This window comes from Gopherus evgoodei, chromosome 2 (genome assembly GCF_007399415.2).
Source record: "Gopherus evgoodei ecotype Sinaloan lineage chromosome 2, rGopEvg1_v1.p, whole genome shotgun sequence".
NCBI classification, from domain to species: Eukaryota; Metazoa; Chordata; order Testudines; family Testudinidae; genus Gopherus; species Gopherus evgoodei.
Window position 1 is genome coordinate 119,742,787 of NC_044323.1, and position 17,073 is coordinate 119,759,859.

The window sequence follows — 17,073 nt, forward strand, 5'->3', positions numbered from 1 at the left end:
CTGTGGTAACAGAGGAATGGGAGGAAAGGCATATCTGAGATTGTCTGTCCATGACAACAGGAAAGCATGGTCCTGGAAGCTGTGATCTATAGCTCCTCTGGAGAAATACAAGTGAAGCTTCCTGTTCATTTGGGACATGAAGTGATCCCATTGAGGTGTTTCCCATTGAGTGGATATCTAGCTCAGGATAGAGCTGAGTATCTCCCATGCATGGTTTGCAGAGAAGTGTCTGCTCAGGTTCTCTGTTGGGGAGTTTTGGGCCTTTGGAAGGTATGTGGCTGGGACTGATGTGGTTTGTGATGTACCAGTTCCAAAGCCTGACTTCTACAAAAAGGGGAAGACATCTTGCTCTACCCTATTTTTTTTTTTTTTTTTAATGTAAGACCATGGTGATGTTGTCCGACATCACTTGGACACGAAGAGAATGAATGAGCGGGAGAAAAGCCCTGCATACCAGGTGGACTGCTCTCAGTTCCAGTAGATGGATGTGCAGTCTGGCCTCCCAGGTGATCCAGGTAGTGGGTTCAATCTCCTGGTAAGAGAGATGCTGACCATGGTGGGAAAAGTCACTCTGGTGTTGATGTGATCCTGGTCTGATGAATAGACTGACTAGAGCCAGGCCACTGGGCAGCATAGATGAAGCCTGCTGAACGGTGTGTCATAAGTACAGGAGGCCACATGACAACAGGAAAGCACATCCTGACCATAGTCCTTGGTCTGCGAGTCATCAGTGCTATCAGATTGCTCATTAACTAAAATATTTCTATGAGGAGGAAAGCTCTTGTTGCAATGGAGTCCAGTGTCACTCTGATAAAGTTTATCATCTGTGTGGGTGTTAAAACAAACTTTTCTTTGTTTAAACAGACACCCAGCGCTTCTAGAAGATGTAGAAAGAACAAAGATGCTGATCTGAACTCATGGCTGCAGTGACCTACTACGAGCCAATTGCTGAGATACTGGAAAACTGTATAACCCTGACATCTCATTTGGGCTGCCACCACAAAGACGACCTCTGTAAATACTCTGGGTGCTGTTGCTAGTCCAAAGAGAAGGACTCTGAACTGCAAATGTTCCTGATCCATTCGAAACCAAAAGGAACTTTCTGTGGGACAGATGAACATCTACACGGAAATAGGCATCCTTCATGTTGCTTGCCACAAACCACATTCCCTCCTGTAGAGAGGGGATTATTGATGCTAGTCTAATCATCTAAAATTTGGTTTTTGAATAAAGATGCTCAGTTGTTGAAGGTCCAGAATGCTTCTCCACTCTCTGTCTTTTGGGGGGACTAAAAAATAAGGGGTATAGGACCCTCTTCCTTGATACTGAGGTAGCACTTGTTCTATTACCTCTTGTTTGAAGGTGGGCTCCCTCCTGTACCTCATGAGAATGGTCCCTGAAAGGGGACCAGGAAGGGTTTTGTGAGGAGGGAGAGAGGGAAACTCTACAGAGTATGCTTGATGGATAATTTCTAATACCCAGCTATCAAGAGAGAGTCCCAATTTTGGGTGCAAAGTGAGAGGGAGCCCTGAAAGTTAAGGAGGGGAGGGCTTGATGTGGGTGGCATCAGTAGTGGTGGGCGGATCTTGACTGAGGTTTCAAAAGTATCCCTTAGTGGGTAGCTGGGAATGGATAGAGGTTTTGGTAGTAGAGGGGGTCTGAAAAAAGAGAGACCTCTGAAGCCTCTGTTTACACAGGGGTTTGGCTGGATGCTTATGGCAGAACATCTGTGGAGGGAGCAGCCTTGGCTTTTACATCTGCCTCTAGTGTTTTCTCCTCTGGACCAGGGTGTAAATTCCCAAGAATAGGAGTTGATGCTGAGTCTTTCATCTGATTTCCTGCTAAACAAATCTGACTCGTCGAAAGGCAACTCCTGCATGGTGTACTGGACCTTTCTGAGGAGTGACGCCAAGACACATGCGTCATGACTATGCCAGTGGCCAAGCCTTTGGATGCAGTGTCCACAGCAGTTTGAAGGCCACTAACTTGCCCTCTTCTATGAAAGACTGAAATTGGGCTCCATCCTCAGCTGGCATAGTCTTGGGATGCTGCAATCTTTCTTTCTCTGTGGCTGCATGTACAACCACAGAATTGCCAGGTGGAAGAAAAGAAATTCAGTCCCTTTGGCAGGGACAAAACATAATTTCTCAGCCCTCTTAGGCATGGGAGCACATGAGGCTGCAGCGTGCCAGACCAACCTGTCTGGCTCCTGGATATCCTCATTAACGCCACCTTGCATAGACCTAGAGCTTCAGAATATCTAGGAGTTGATGTTGGGAGTCCCTGGACCTCCACCAGTGGTACCTGGAGGTCATTGGCTATCCTCTGCAGGAGCCCCTGGTACTGCGCATGGTTGTCCAGTAGAGATGGTGAAGGTGGAGTGATAGCTTCATCCAGAAATAAGGACAAGACTCCTGTTGGTACTATCGGTTCCTGCAGACCCAGGTCAACGTCCGCCTCCTTGTACTCTTATGAATCCGGTGGGCGCCAGGTAGAAGAAGTGTGGTTGGATTCATGGACAGCTCCAGAGCATCTACCACAGGGGTTCCAGGGGCCCCAATAAGGCCAAATGGAAGGATCAACCATGCATATGTGGGGGAGGGAGAGGGACTCCATGGCATCGGGTAGCAATGGTCCCCGGGAAGTCATATTTGGGAGGATGGCATTCAGAGATCTGTTTATCAGGACTCAGCTCTCTATGAGGAGATGAACCAGCTAGGGTGTCCAACTCATCCTAATCCAAGAACTCCGTCTGCACTGCTCGGGCCAATGGTTACAGAGGGTGGATGCTCTTGCCCAGGGGCTGGAGAGGGGATTGTTCTTTGCTACACCAGAAGACTTAACTGCATCAGTGACGTGTGTCTCAGGATGACCAGGCATAGCGTAGGTGTCCACATGACCAGGTGTTCAGAGCATTCTAATGGTCAGGATTAACAGTTCCGATACATTCCAGGAAGTTAGATGGTTCTTCAAGGGCAGGCTGGTACCAAGGAACAACCAGGTCCAGTACTTCTGGATGGAGTCAACAGATGTCAGTTCTTGTGTTTTGGAGCTGGTACCACCAAGGTATTGACAGATCCTTTTCCTTGTGCGCTTTACCCTCCAGCCTGGGGATCTTTTGTGGTCCTGGACCAACACAATCCATACGCAAAGACTCACCCATCCTGAAGGGGCTCGAGGAGAAATCCCTTCTTTTATGGGCAGATTTGGATGAGGATCTGTCCTTCCGACCATGTGAGTGCTTCCTCTGCTCATGGGATGCCCAGACAGAATAGATCTTAGCCTTCACTGCTGTAGGCTCCACTCCTAAGTATGTGCTTGAAGGAGTGCTGCTTGCCTAATGGGGCAGATGTACAAGGTGGCCTCCCTGGCTCAGATCAGAGTAAGGCCTCACAGACTTCTCCTTAAGGTGTTTCCTTAATCAAAGCTTTGCAGGTTTGTTGTGGAAACGAGTGACAAATGCCGCAATTCGCAGCAATATGCATCTCACCCAAGCTGTAGAGGCAGCTTTGGTGATCATCGCTCAGAGAAGGAGCAAGGACAGGAGACACTGTTCTTGAATACGGGGACTCTCGGCATAGTCCCACACCAGGACGAGGAAGTCCCTAGTACAGGGAAATAACTATTTACACTAACTCTATTAATATAAAAATTATTTATAAATTTATTTGCAGACTAAGGATAAAAGCAGGAAAAATCTGTGGACACAGGGATTCCAACTCAGGCCATGCAGTGGTCAGATGGTACTAGAGAGGCGTTGGCCCACATTGCCTCTTATGCTCAGTCTGAAACATGAGCAGAACTACTGCATACTAGTTAGAATTTCCAGACTCAGGCAGAGGATGTGAATATGCCCATGTGTGGGACCAGCACCTGAAGAACAACAAAATGTCTGACTACTTCCCATGACAGTTTCAGTGTGTTCCCGTGAAACATTTTGTTTTTGTCAAATCAGCATTTTCCAACAGGAAACTGTTCTGTTGGAAAATGTTTGACCAGGTCTACTTGAGCTATGAATCTGTCCCAATCTTTTGTGTCTTTGTATCTCTCTTCTTTTCTATAGCATTTCTATACTCCGCCTCCCCGTATCCCCCTTTTTAAGTGCTTTTTCCCCTCCCCTAACCACACATACTTTTTTCTTCCCTACACTTTATACTACTTTTGCCTGTTTGGTGTTTGTTCTCAAGCAGTGTGGGTGCAGAGCTGGCAATGGGGAACCAACCAGGATTATTCAATTTCTTTCTATATCAAGCTTTTTACAAATAAAGCTGCCTCAGAGGGAACTAGGATTCTGACTAGTGAACAGGGCCGTCCTTAGGCATAGGCAACCGCATAGGGCACCCGGAAATTTGCTGCACCCCTGGGTCTTAGTGTCCACCCTCCTTCCTCTTCCTATCCCTGTTCTGACCCTTCCTGCAGGCTCCCACAGCTAGCTGCTCTAGCCTGGTGACTAACTCCTGAGGGGATCTAGTAACTTAAAAGTGAAAAAACCCTCCAGCCTGCCAGCCCTATTAGCACAGCACTGAAACTGTTAAAGGGCCATTCAAGTAGTACTGAAGCCATTTAACAGGCATTTGCCAACCCCCAGGTATATACTGTCAGTTTCTGAATTTACTAACAAACAGTTGTTCATTACTGTAGTGCTTGTATCTTCAGACATAAGTTTTTAAATAAATCCTTCAAAAGACCACTCATCTACAATACACATTTTAATTTTAAATTTAAACTTCCTTCCAAAGGTCTTCCTGTCCTTTCTGTCCATCCCTTTCTCCCTCCCTCCGCCACCCTGTTGAAGAGACGCTAGCTCTTAAAGGGACAACACCCCTTTCCTGCCAGATAGCTGGACAAATGAGTTTCCCTTTCTTCTCTTCTGACTATTTGATGAACTAGTTTTAAGAGAACCATCCAGCAAAACTGGCGCCTTAGTAAGACATAAAATCCTTTGTTATGCCTAACATCTTTGCAAACATATTTTTTAAAGTTGGTGAAATTTCATACACTTGTCTATTGTTATGGAGATCACACGCAGTAAATTAGTGTTCCCTTTTTCTAAAAGCAATGAACATTGTTATGAACACGCTAAACCCCTGTGACTGATTAATTTAAAATAATGTCTTTGGTTCAGTGAGTTAAATATGTAGTAATCTGGAATGATTACTTTATGAAGGCTTACGAGTACATTTAAAATACAAAATTAGCTTAGAAATACTGATTAAGAAAATGTAAAACAGAAGAGCTGCGTCATGTATTCCATAATATTTAATGTTGTATTCAGCAGGACAGCTGACCTGCCCTTACTACAAAGTTTTTGCAAATAGATCTCTGGCAAACTTCAGGGTATATCAAAATACCCGTAACTGACATTTTTATTCCTAAATTCAGTGCTTTTAATTAGATACCTTCTGCATGTCCAGTCTTCATCTTCTGGTATGCAGTGGAAAACATGCTCCATTTTCTTTCGAAAAAAACAACAACACTCTTCTGCAACTTCCTTCTAATGTCATTTGCTTCATTTGAATTCAGGGATTTGGCTGGAAGGGAGTGAGCAGGGAGGGGGAGGGAAGAGAGGAGGGAGACAGTGGGGAGGGGCGGAGCCGGGCAGAGCGGGGACAGGACCTGGGGCAGAGCAACGGTGGAATATGGGTGGGGCCACAGGCAGAAGGGGTTGGCTGGGGAGCTAGCCTCCCCAGGCAACAGCTTTACCCACCACCCATAACAGCAGTTAAGAGCGGGTTGGCTCCCGCACACCCAGCGTGTGCTGCAGTGTCCTTAGGCAGGGCTCATATTTAGAGAGCTTAATGCACTGGTGCTGCGCATTCTGTGTGAGGGAGAGGGTACGGGGGTCTCTGTGGGGAACAGTGACTCTCCGCCACTGTGAGGTGGGCCAGGCAGCTCGGAATCCTTTCCTGCCTCGTGCCTCCCCCCATTGGGCTGCAAGCCCAGGCTGCCATCGGTTATGGGGCACCAGTTTAATAATACTGCGTAGGACCCCATAAATCCTAAGGACAGCCCTGCTAGTAAATCAACAGAAAAAAGAGTCAATTTATCTTCACAACACTCAACAATGCAACCTCCTTACTCTTTCTTGACCTCTCAACTCTTTTCCCTGCTGCAATTCTCTGCTCTATATCGCCAGCTGAGAATCAAAGGGAAATGAACAAGAGCTTTCAAAGACAGCAGAGAAGTATGATTTATATCCCAAAACCAAAGGCTACATAGATAGTTCTTCTGGGGACAAACTATATATCAGTACTCACTGAAGCAGTTAACCAAAAAAATTCTAGTCTTCTCCCCTCAAACAACTTATCTACTTCCAGAAGGTGACAGTCATCCCTTTGCAAAAGGCCCAGTATAGCACCACTTAAATCCCAAGTAAGACCTTAAGTAGGCTCAAGAATGAACCAATTTTACCTTTAAGGTATTATACCTTTTCATTAAAGGTAAAGTAACAGTTAAAGTATTGCTTCTGAAACTGCTGCAGAACTGTTCAAAGAAGGCTGAAGAAGAATAGGTGATTATGCCATACCACCAACTCCTCAATGCTACAGGTTTAGAAAGGAGATCAGGAAAAGAGAAATAAAGTTGGAGATAATATTATCATTTCCCTTCCCCCGTGAGAGGATTAATATGTAATGTTATTTTGTTATTTTTATGACTATATCACAGTAATACGAACAGGACTTTCTAGACTTACCAGCAGATGGATATTTTCACAAACTAGTGTATTACATACTCTACCTTGATCTGTTGATCTATTGTGCAACATAGTAATAAACTGATTTATCACATAAAAAAATGACATCATAAACTCTGAATGAAAAAAACAATTTTATTTACAGACAGTAGAGCCTTGCTAGTGTGGACACCTCCTAGTATGCACAAACAAGTCAATTTCTCCTTCAATAAAAGAGTTACTAGCTCAGACAATAGTGTAGGGAGGTGTCAGGTTACAAAACTTATTTTTACAATATATTAAGTGCAGTCATGATACTGTAATAATAAATGTACTGTGGTACATCTTGTAAAAATAAAGTCAGACATTCTGTACATTGCAAACTATAATTAATTAAAATGAAGCTAGAATTGTAAAGTAAATAACAAAAGCATATTTTATGATGAATTACCCTGGCTTTTTAAAATGTTTACTCATTTACTAACCAATTCACAAAATCCAGTAATTCACAAAGGGCCATACAATCAAGGTGTGCATAACAAGGTTTTATTGTCTGTATCTTTACAAAGCTGTTAATACACAAGCAATATGCAAGTTGTAGGGGTCAATTAGTTATCAACAGATGCACAACAACAAAAAAGTAACAACCTACAAAACTTACCCCTGGCCTGGGAAGTGATAGGTAGGCACGCTTCTCTCCTACGAACAACATAAGAATATTTGTATGCAGATTTTAATGAATACCATAATACTTCTAGTTTCACCCTCCCTTCACTTTAAAGTGTAAAAGAAACGTACTTATCTGTAATCCTCTCTGAAGTTCACTCAGAATTTCCACTCTTTATCTTGTGCTTCCAGAGACAGACAAGCCAGGAATTCCCCTATTGTTAAGATTTTTAACCCTCAGTCACTGATAGCTGAGCATAAGCCCCTCCCCTTTCACGCCATTCTGACTTCTAGTGCCTCTAGACCCTTCCAGTCAATTCTGAAATACACAGGAATCAGAACTACTTCAAACAAACAAACAAAACAAACAGCATCCACACCTTACCCAAGGAGAAGGCAGGCAAAATTAATGGAAAAAAATAAATAAAAACACCTCCTCGGCTCAAAAACAGAACTCCAAACTGAGGTGGGTGCATGGGTGGGAATCCTGAGAGATGATATCTACAAAGAAGAATTATGAGTAATTAATTCCTTTCTTTAAAAGGTACCATCATCACAGGTTATCCACTCCTGGAAATAATAAAAAGAAAATCAAGAAACTGAAATCTTAATATAAAAATAAGTAATGAACATGGGTGCACAGGCACACTTAAATATGGCATATGCATAACATATGGTATTGTGATATGTGTTTTACTGGCATGAGTCTGGAATGGCTGCACCTCTCAGTAGCAGTGAAGCCCCCTGTGAGTTATGCAGGGTTGGCCCAAGTAAGTGCCAATAAAACCTTTATGATACACTTCACTAATGTATATCTGTATATTCCACATATTTGTAGAAAAAACTATTTTAGACGTGTGTTTAAGAGAATTTTAGAATTTTTTTATTGGAACTATTTATTTTATTTCCTGAGAAGTCAGGTGCCTTAGTCATTCTGAGTACAACTGAACAAAAGAGTCAGAGGGAGAGAAAAAAAATGAAAATACATTTAAACTACATCAAAGTGAGCTAAAAAGCTTTCCCACAGATAAACATGTCACAAAACGGGGACTGTGCCATATGCTGACAACCTTCCATAGCAACTTCAGCCACTGCGGACCTATATTTTTCAAAATTCCACTAAACTTGGATTTTTACTCTGATCCTAAGATAGAAGAGCTGTGATGTATCTCTCGTTTAACTAGAAACAGTGACGAATAAGCTACTCCCTGACAGCACAGACATCTTCAGTTCTATGGGTACGTGGCTACAGTAATATACATCCATGTCATCCTGGCTCACAGAAAGTACAATGGGAGAAGAGGAATATTCACAGGACACCTCAAGTACTGATCCTCGGCATGACACGTGGCCTTAGATGTCCTGCAAAGGTCTGTGTCTTCAGGGGAAGATAAAAATTTGAATCTATTTCAAGAAAGTAAAGAGCTCTGCTCACTTGAGGTGCAAGTACTAAAAGGTGGCCCAAAAACATGGAGACTGAGATGAAAAGAACAAAGACAACAACAGGAGAAGTGTCAAAACTTGCCATAGTTCTGGTTAAAAATAATTTTGTGAAAGTTAGAAGGTGGGAAACACTAGAAGATCTTGTGGGAGGGTTCCCAAACCCCAATCACTCCAAGAGGTCACTGTACATTTAATCTATTAGGAGATGTGTCCATGGTTCAGCAGACTGATGGAACCTTCTAGAAACAGTGTCACTTGGGGAAGCCCACACATCTTTTGAATGTTTGAAACCATAAGGGTCGCAAAGCATAAAAATAGGGAAATGGCAACACAACTCTCTCAATTCCTTCCAACTGCAGTACAGTGCAGATCTGGAAAGCATGCCTGGTCTTCCACTAGACAGAGCTAAAAAATATCTTTTTGCATTTGTAAATAGTTAGTATTTGTTTTATTATAGTTTGACTAATTTTAGGAAGTTTTAGCGAGAAAACACTTAGCTAGTATTTGAGGCCCTTAAGATGCTTTTTTGTGTACCTGCCAGTAAAAGAGATCAGGCTCTACAGGTTATACCTCTTGCCCAGCAGTTTTTCGAGTCTCAGATGCAACTCTCTGGAAAAGGCATGGTCCTCCTCATGTTATTTCATACGTAAGACCTACATGTGCAGGGCAAAGAAAGAGGCAGAAAATGCCGCCAGGTAGTCTTATTGCCTTGGCAGCAAAGCTCAAGTTCAGAGGCTCTCAGCACCACAGGTTCTGTGCAGAATCAACAAGAGCCTCTCTGGCTCCCAGCACATCGCCTGGGGTTAAGACAAGGCATCTAAAATTGGCACTGGCATCTGAAACGGGAAGCAAGACAGATTCAACAAGTAAGGATCTGACCAGTGGCTCCAAAGGCCAGCTGGAACATAGGATAAGTATGTTCACACTATCATTGTTTTACTCCCCACTTCCATTTCCATCAGTTATGAAGGACGCACAAACATCAGGGTTTTCCTTCTAAATCTCCTTCTCAGAGCAACAAGCAGGCTCATGTTCCCCAGGTTCGATGTCACACTCTTCAAAAGCTTCTGGTGGGCCCTTGCATCACCCTGGGTGAAGGTCCTGCTATCACCTCATTAGGAGAAGATGATGAGGAGGCAGGTACAGGTGGGCCTGCCAACTCCACCGCTTCTGTCAGGAGAGCATTGGCCAAGGCTGGCTGTCCCTGGGGAGCTTGCTCCAACTCTGCGCCCATGTCAGGGGGCGGGTGGGAGACCGCTGCCGACCGTCTTTTGGATGCCCCTAAAATCAACCAATGCCCCTGCGATGGATGGGGAAACCAGGGGGCCGGCCACTAGCCCTGAGGTTATGCGGCTACTGGGAAGGGAATGCCGATGTCCTCGGTGGGTGACCTTGGTCTGCAGGCAGGTCCTCCTCCTCGCTGTCAGAGCCTGAGGAGGGAGAGACTTGTCTGAAGGCCCAGGACGGTACCAAGGCATCCTGTCTATCCCATTCCCATCAGCTCTCTCCGCAGACCTCTGCTGGGGACCTGTATAGACATGAAGACTCTTGGTGCCATGACTCCATTGACTGGTGATGGCATTCAGCAGACTGGCGACGGTACCCTGGTGATCGATGCCTCATGCTTTGATAATGGTGCCGCTCCACAGGGAATGGGAGCAAGAGGATAGACGTCTCGGAAACTGTCGATGTGCTCGCAGTGATCTGTACTGGCAATCAGGAGACCGGTGACAAGGCTCCAGGTACTGGCACCTCAACCCTCTGGAGTGGTGACGAGGACTGGGAGATCGACTCGGGCGCTCCTGACACTGGGGCTCTAGGGACCGGTGATGTGCCTCTGCAGGTCTGTTCCAGACTGCCAGCAATCGATACTGGGACCCCGAGGAACGCTGCCTGAAGTCCAGGGACCAACACTAGGAACTCTGTCAAGTAAACTGACCTGGATCTGGGGGCTGGTGGCACTGTTCAGGTGAGCACTAGTGGGGCACCCCCTGCATCGGGGAGTGGTGCCACGCTGATGGGAGACCGCTGAAAGGGTTCCAGGACATGTTTACCTTTCAAACAGGATACCTGACTAGCCAACATGAGCAGTATTGAAAGAGACAGTATGTCCTTAGTGGCATGAAAGGCCTCCAGTATGGATGGCACTGCCAGGTGCTGAGTGCCTCTGCCAGTTCCGGGGTGGTGGTGGGGTCTGAAAGTGGGTTTGACAGCTCAGTGGGAGCTGGAGCCTGGCTAACGTCTGGAAGGGAAGAGCTGCCCTGCGCAGGTCTTTGCTCTCCTCCCACTCTCTCCTTCCCTTTCGGGGATGTAGGAGAATGCCCTCTCCCAGCCTCTCTTTACTTTTTAACCTGTATCGGGGGTGGGGATCAGCACCGGTTGGAGGTTGGTGCTGGTGGTGCACTCTGCACTGAGGCCACAGTGCTTGGAGCAGAGTGTGATCTCGTTGGCTCTGAGGCCGGTGCAAGGGCCGACTTCATAAGGAGGCCAATGGCCCGCTCATTTTTAGTCTGCAGCCTGAAGCTCTTGCAATGTGACACTTGTCGCTCATGTGGGTTTTCCCTAAACACTTCAGGCAGCTTTTATGGGAGATCACTGACTGGCACAGGTTTTTTGCAGCAGTCACAAGGCTTGAAGCGCGGGGACCACGGCTTGCCCTGTCTCTAGGCTAAGTTCCATACGGGACTAACTAATTCTAACTTAACACTAAGGGAACTATACAACTTTAACAACTATATATAATGAATTTGCTACTAAGCACAGTTGAAATAGGAAAGCTTGCTAGGGCAAGCAGATGTTCTAGCACCTTCACTGGCAGTAAGAAGGAAGTGAGGGAGGGGGAACTGGCATCGTCCCTTATACTGTGCATATGCGTGCCACTCCAAAGGGCACCAGAGCCAAACCCCTACAGATACCACTAAGGGAAAAACTTCCAGCACTGGGGCATGTGGTGAGCACACACACATACAATGGAATGGACATGAGCAAGCACTCAAAGAAGAACTTAAGAGAAGTGCAAGAGACATAGCTAATGTTGTAAGTTATGTCTTCCTTGTGACACATGGTTAATAAAACAGAATGCTTACATCATATGTGGTTATCAAGACATAGCTCTAGCTATGGGGTATAAAGTAACAAAAAGGACATTGATGCCATGACAAGGCCACCTCAGAAGGCAAGGCATATATGTATACCCACAGCTAGATGACTGGCTGGTCAGAGCCCAATCTCAAGAAGTTCTGACATTCCTTGAGGACAACTTGCTATTTATTTTAAAAGCTGGGCCAAGAGATTAACTGAGGAAAAAAAATCCTGCATTACCCTAACTCAGAGAATCATCTTCACTAGGATAGTTTTGGATTTGATACAAGGCAGGCACTCCTACCAGAGGACAGAGGTACTCCAAAACATGTAAGGCTAGAAACACTGAACATGTCAACCAGTGGTGTTTTTCCATAGACTGATAGGCCTCAAGACTTAAAGCATGTATGCAAGTCCTTATGCTTGACTAAGAATGAGGCCCTGAAGCATAAGTTAGTGCGATAATACATCCCCAGTGTAGATAACATATCTCTTCTGCTGCTGATACCCCAAAAGGTGTCAACTCTTTCCACTGGGAGAATCAATGGAGCGAAGAATGCGACCTGCACTAACAATGATCGATTGTCTCAGATGCTCAAGTCTGGGCTGCTCACTGAAAAACTCACTTCAGGAATCACAGATACTGGAATACCCAGGAGCATAAAATATAAAATCTGAAAGCTGCAGGCAGTCAGATGGTCCCTCAAGTCCAGGCAGCTCTGCAAAAGGACATTACATTGTGTAGAAGTGGTGCCTAAACCATCAGATACATCCCATAGTTCATCTGGCATGGAAACACATCCTCATGGAGCAGCTCAGCCAAAATCTTCAAGACAAACGGTCTTTGTTGGTCTCTAACTGCTTCAAAACTTAATTGCTCAGGTCAAATTCAAGCGATCTTGCTAAATCACAGAACACTATCTACTTCTGTCTGTTAAAAACATTTCTATTTACGTGAGTAACCGTGGACAAAAATCTCTCCCCAACCACAGCCCCAATCTCAATCTCGTAGTATTTATTATACCTCTCATTCACGAGACTGTCCGTATCTTCTATAAAAGGTGCACCTTACAGCCATCTGAGCTCACAATCCAGAAGTAGAAAACAAGAGCGTGCTTGGTCATCTTGTAGAGAAATGCTTTATTAATGGACTATAAGTGAATAGAGTTGCTCTGTTGAAAGACAAATACCCACCTGGGACTTAAACTTAGTGCTTACTGGGGTAACGAAACCCCTTTTTGGATCCACAGCTTATTGCCTTAACAAATGTGAAAAAAGGTGAGCAAGCTCCAGGGTCTTATGGCTGACACTCCTTTTACAATCTTCACTACATGACAAAGTGGTCCTTCACCTACAACCAAAATTCCTTCCAAAAGTGGTGGCTGATTAACATGGTAATCGCACTACAAGTTGGCCAGCTTTCTTTCCAGGACCATACTTCCATCAAGGAGAAGCCAAGTTACCCATACTAGAGGTGAAGCGGGCATCAGGGCACTAACTGTCTTCCTAAACAGATCAAAAGAACACAGAAAATCATTCAGGTGTTTCATTGCCCCAACATCTGTCCAAGTGGACTAATCTCTGCACTGAAGAATGTTATGAATTAGCAAATGTTCTGTATGATATCTCAGGTATGCCAAGCTGTCTGATTAAAGGGGCCACAGTACTATGGGGAAAGGAGGTACAAAGCTACAAGAAAGAAAACCATCAAAGAAGCTATCAAAGTAGCACCAAGAATCCCAGTTCAAAAGTCTCAAATATTGATGTCTCCTCGGTGCTATGCACAAAATCTCAAAGCGACAAGCTGAAACCCTTGATGTCAGAGGAAAATGGAACTTGTGCACACTGAGACTGTCTCAGCATAGCCACTACTGTACCGAGACCCAAACTAAAATGGAAGCTTTTGCATGCGTGCGCACATACATACACACAACCATCAAAAAAGGAACGGAGTGGGAGAAGAGTGTAAACAAAAATAAGGGAAACAGCAGCAAACACCAGAAGAGAAGAGAACAAAACCAACATACAGCTCAAGTGAGGAGCGTCTTTGCTGACTACTCAAAAAACCAGCATGAAGACTCTAGAAGGGCACTGACAGTTGAAAAAGGCACAAAAGTGAGGCACTCAATTATCAGTGCCTGAGAGGGGGAAAAATGCTAAGAGCTAGGAGTTCCCAGCCTGTCTTGTGGTGGAAGCTAAAAAATTATGAGTGAGAATTCTGTGTGCATTTTGTTGCCAAGGTACGTGCAAGTGAGATTATTCTCAGAAAAAAAAAATTTAAGCCACTAGATACAAGATCATGTCTTCCAAAGGCAAAATTATTCAAGCCCAAGATAAGTCATCTTTGACAAGGAGATCACCCATATCAATTTATTCATGGATTTTATATCTATAATATGAGTTATGTGTATACACAGAATATTTCATATTTACATTTATTTAATCATTTTGGGATCCAGATGTCAGTAAAATTATCAAAATGAATACGTGCCATACCTCGGTCCTTCTTTCTCTTTACCTTCCTTTATTCCACTCTCTCTCTCTCTCTCTCGATATATTTTTTCCTCTTTTTCAATTTTTTATCATTTCACCTCGCCTTTCTTCTTCCATCTTCCTTGTTACTGTTCTGCCTTCTAATAGTTCTATCATTATTTTCCCCTCAGTTTCTTCTAGTCTCTTTCTTTTCACCTTGTCCTTGTGTCATCCTCCTTTCCCATCACATGTCATCTCAACAGTGCCCCTCAGTTTTCTCCCTGCTCCTTCAGTCTCTGTCCCTTCCAAAATTACTACCTTTGCTTGCCTTCACCACTCTCCTCCTCCACAAATCCTAACATCTAATCAACTCTCTCAAATCACATGGAGAAAGGAGGACGGGGGGGACGACTAAAGGGGAAGATATTCTTTTACCACTTCTCAAGGCATGGGGAGCTGTCAAAGGATTCTTCTTTGCACACCACAAAGCAGAGGGAGATTGAAGAAGGGGAAAATGCTTTGCTCACTTGCTCCCTTTCCCTCAACGAAAAGACATCTACTGACCAAATGGTTGGATCAGGCACTCTGTTCTAGGGCAAACTGAGCTCAACTCTCCCTTATTCAGAAAACAACTGTTTGGTAGGGACAGTCCTGCAGACCAATGCAGTAATTCTCTCAAGAGGTCTATGCAGCCCTGCAAAAGACTGTTTATCATAAAAACAATTAGCCAAATTTAACCTAGGTGTAAACTGGAATAACTCCACTGAAATAAATGGAGTTGCATCTTCCTACCTCCAGGGTGAATTTGGTCCCTTTTATTGATGGTCTTCCATTTAATCTATGTCAATCATCAAATCTTAGTTTGCAAAGTGCATAGCTTGCTAATATTTTTAATAAACACTGATGTAAAATCAATTGCATACCTGCTTATCCAAACAACAGATGAGACAAACACACTTTGAATCAACAACATAGAAAATGCTTACTTTATTAGATGTGCCAAGAACATTCAGTTGCCCTTCAGTGTTTGTCAACAGCAAAGGTTCCTTTCTCTCAGGCTTTTAAATACTAGTTCTACCATACTGTCCATATCAAATCCAAATGTTTTAGAGGGACAATACAAAATTACAGTATTTTAAAAACTCTGAATTTCAGAATTAAGGAGAAAAGGCACTATCTTCCTACATTTTTATCTTCTGTTATACAGACTCAATCATACTCCTCATAAGAGCAAAGTATTTCTCACATTTGTACTAAGTAAAATAAAGATGACTCTACCAATCTCAGTTTTAGAATAAGTAGTATAATTTAAAATAGGAAACAAGATCATATGCTAATATGCTATCAAGCCCTACACTGTGACAGGATGTGATGAGATTATTACTTGATGAAAACATCCACAAATTCTGTCATCTCATGATGACATCATGATTAAATATTGAGCCTCATCTTTCACGTATTATCAACTTGTTCCTGGAAAACAATGTAATGCTGCAACTGGTAAAGTGATTTTTAGGGTTATTGCTGGTAAGGCAAGCCACACCTGGAAGTCCATGGAGGTACTATCGTAAGTACTTAAGTATTATCATAACCCACAAATCAAATTAAGTGAAACATAATGGAGAATACAAAGAGGGGTTCACCCCCATTTTATTTTTCTATAAGGGTCCTTTTATAAAAGGTATTCCCCCCCTCTTTATAATAGCCAGTTATAGAGTCAAAGGCTCAGTTATGTCCCTCAGCAGGCTGAGCCATGGCAGGAAGGAGGAGCAGTGCCTGAAGACATGCCTAACATAATGCTTTTTGGGTGCTATAAACATGTAGAAATATGTCCCTTGCTGCCCCTGTAAAACAGGAATAGCCAATATCTACTGCAGCCCTGCTGATCCATGGTATGAGGTTTCTATCATTGCTGGCAAGTGCTATCCACCTTCTACCCCCAACTTCCAAGTCTGGCATTCATAGAATGGCTACCTTATGCACAGGTAGGCTAAGAAATAGGGAGACAGCGCAGTCTCCTTTTCAGAATGTCCAGGGCAGCAACCACAATTTGGCCCCAAATGCCATGGTGCATATTAACTGTACAGATGTACAGAACCCATATGGCTTGTAGTCACTGCCTATGGCACTCTATAGGAAAAGTAACTGTCACTAACAGGATATGCTAGGAATGTCCTCTAACTTCAAAACCAATATTCAATTTTTGTGGGTGATGAGTAAATACTTTGCTGCAAAACAGCACTGTTCTGCTCTAACATTTAAAATATAACAAAACAAACACCCAGAAAGTTTTTTCCCCCATCCCAATAAGGTAACATGAAACTATTTCCTAAATACATAAGAATTCAATAGATTTCAAATTGCATAGTCAGTCTTAAAACCTCCTATTTTTACAAAACTTGTAGTAAATATAGTTAGTATTTGATACAATATAATTTAAAACACAGCATCATTTTGCTACTAAAGAAAGGAAGATGGATTATTCGGACATAACTAACCCCAAACTATTTTGATTTCCTTGATAAATGGTCTCAAAAGCATTGGAACTTGTTCAAGACATGCAAAGATGTCTTCGGTTATAACCCTAACCATAAATCTGAACATGTCTTCCTCATGATGTCACATTATAACAAAGATAATTTTTCTACTTGATTTTTCAAGAGCACAATTGATCTGCATTTGCCAATTGGAGTTAACCTACCTACATATAGTTCTTGCTGAAATTCCAAAAACATAAA

General features: G+C 43.5%; 1 protein-coding gene across 2 annotated transcripts in view; it reads right to left on the reverse strand.

The window, feature by feature from the left end:
- CTNNAL1 (catenin alpha like 1) overlaps window positions 1–17,073 on the reverse strand; it is a 165,714-nt gene that overhangs the window by 17,062 nt on the left and 131,579 nt on the right. For both annotated transcript variants that reach the window (XM_030551619.1, XM_030551620.1), the window contains exon 12: window positions 7,335–7,372. In XM_030551619.1, the coding sequence (XP_030407479.1) occupies window positions 7,335–7,372 (38 nt within the window). The remainder of the gene's footprint in view (window positions 1–7,334; window positions 7,373–17,073) is intronic.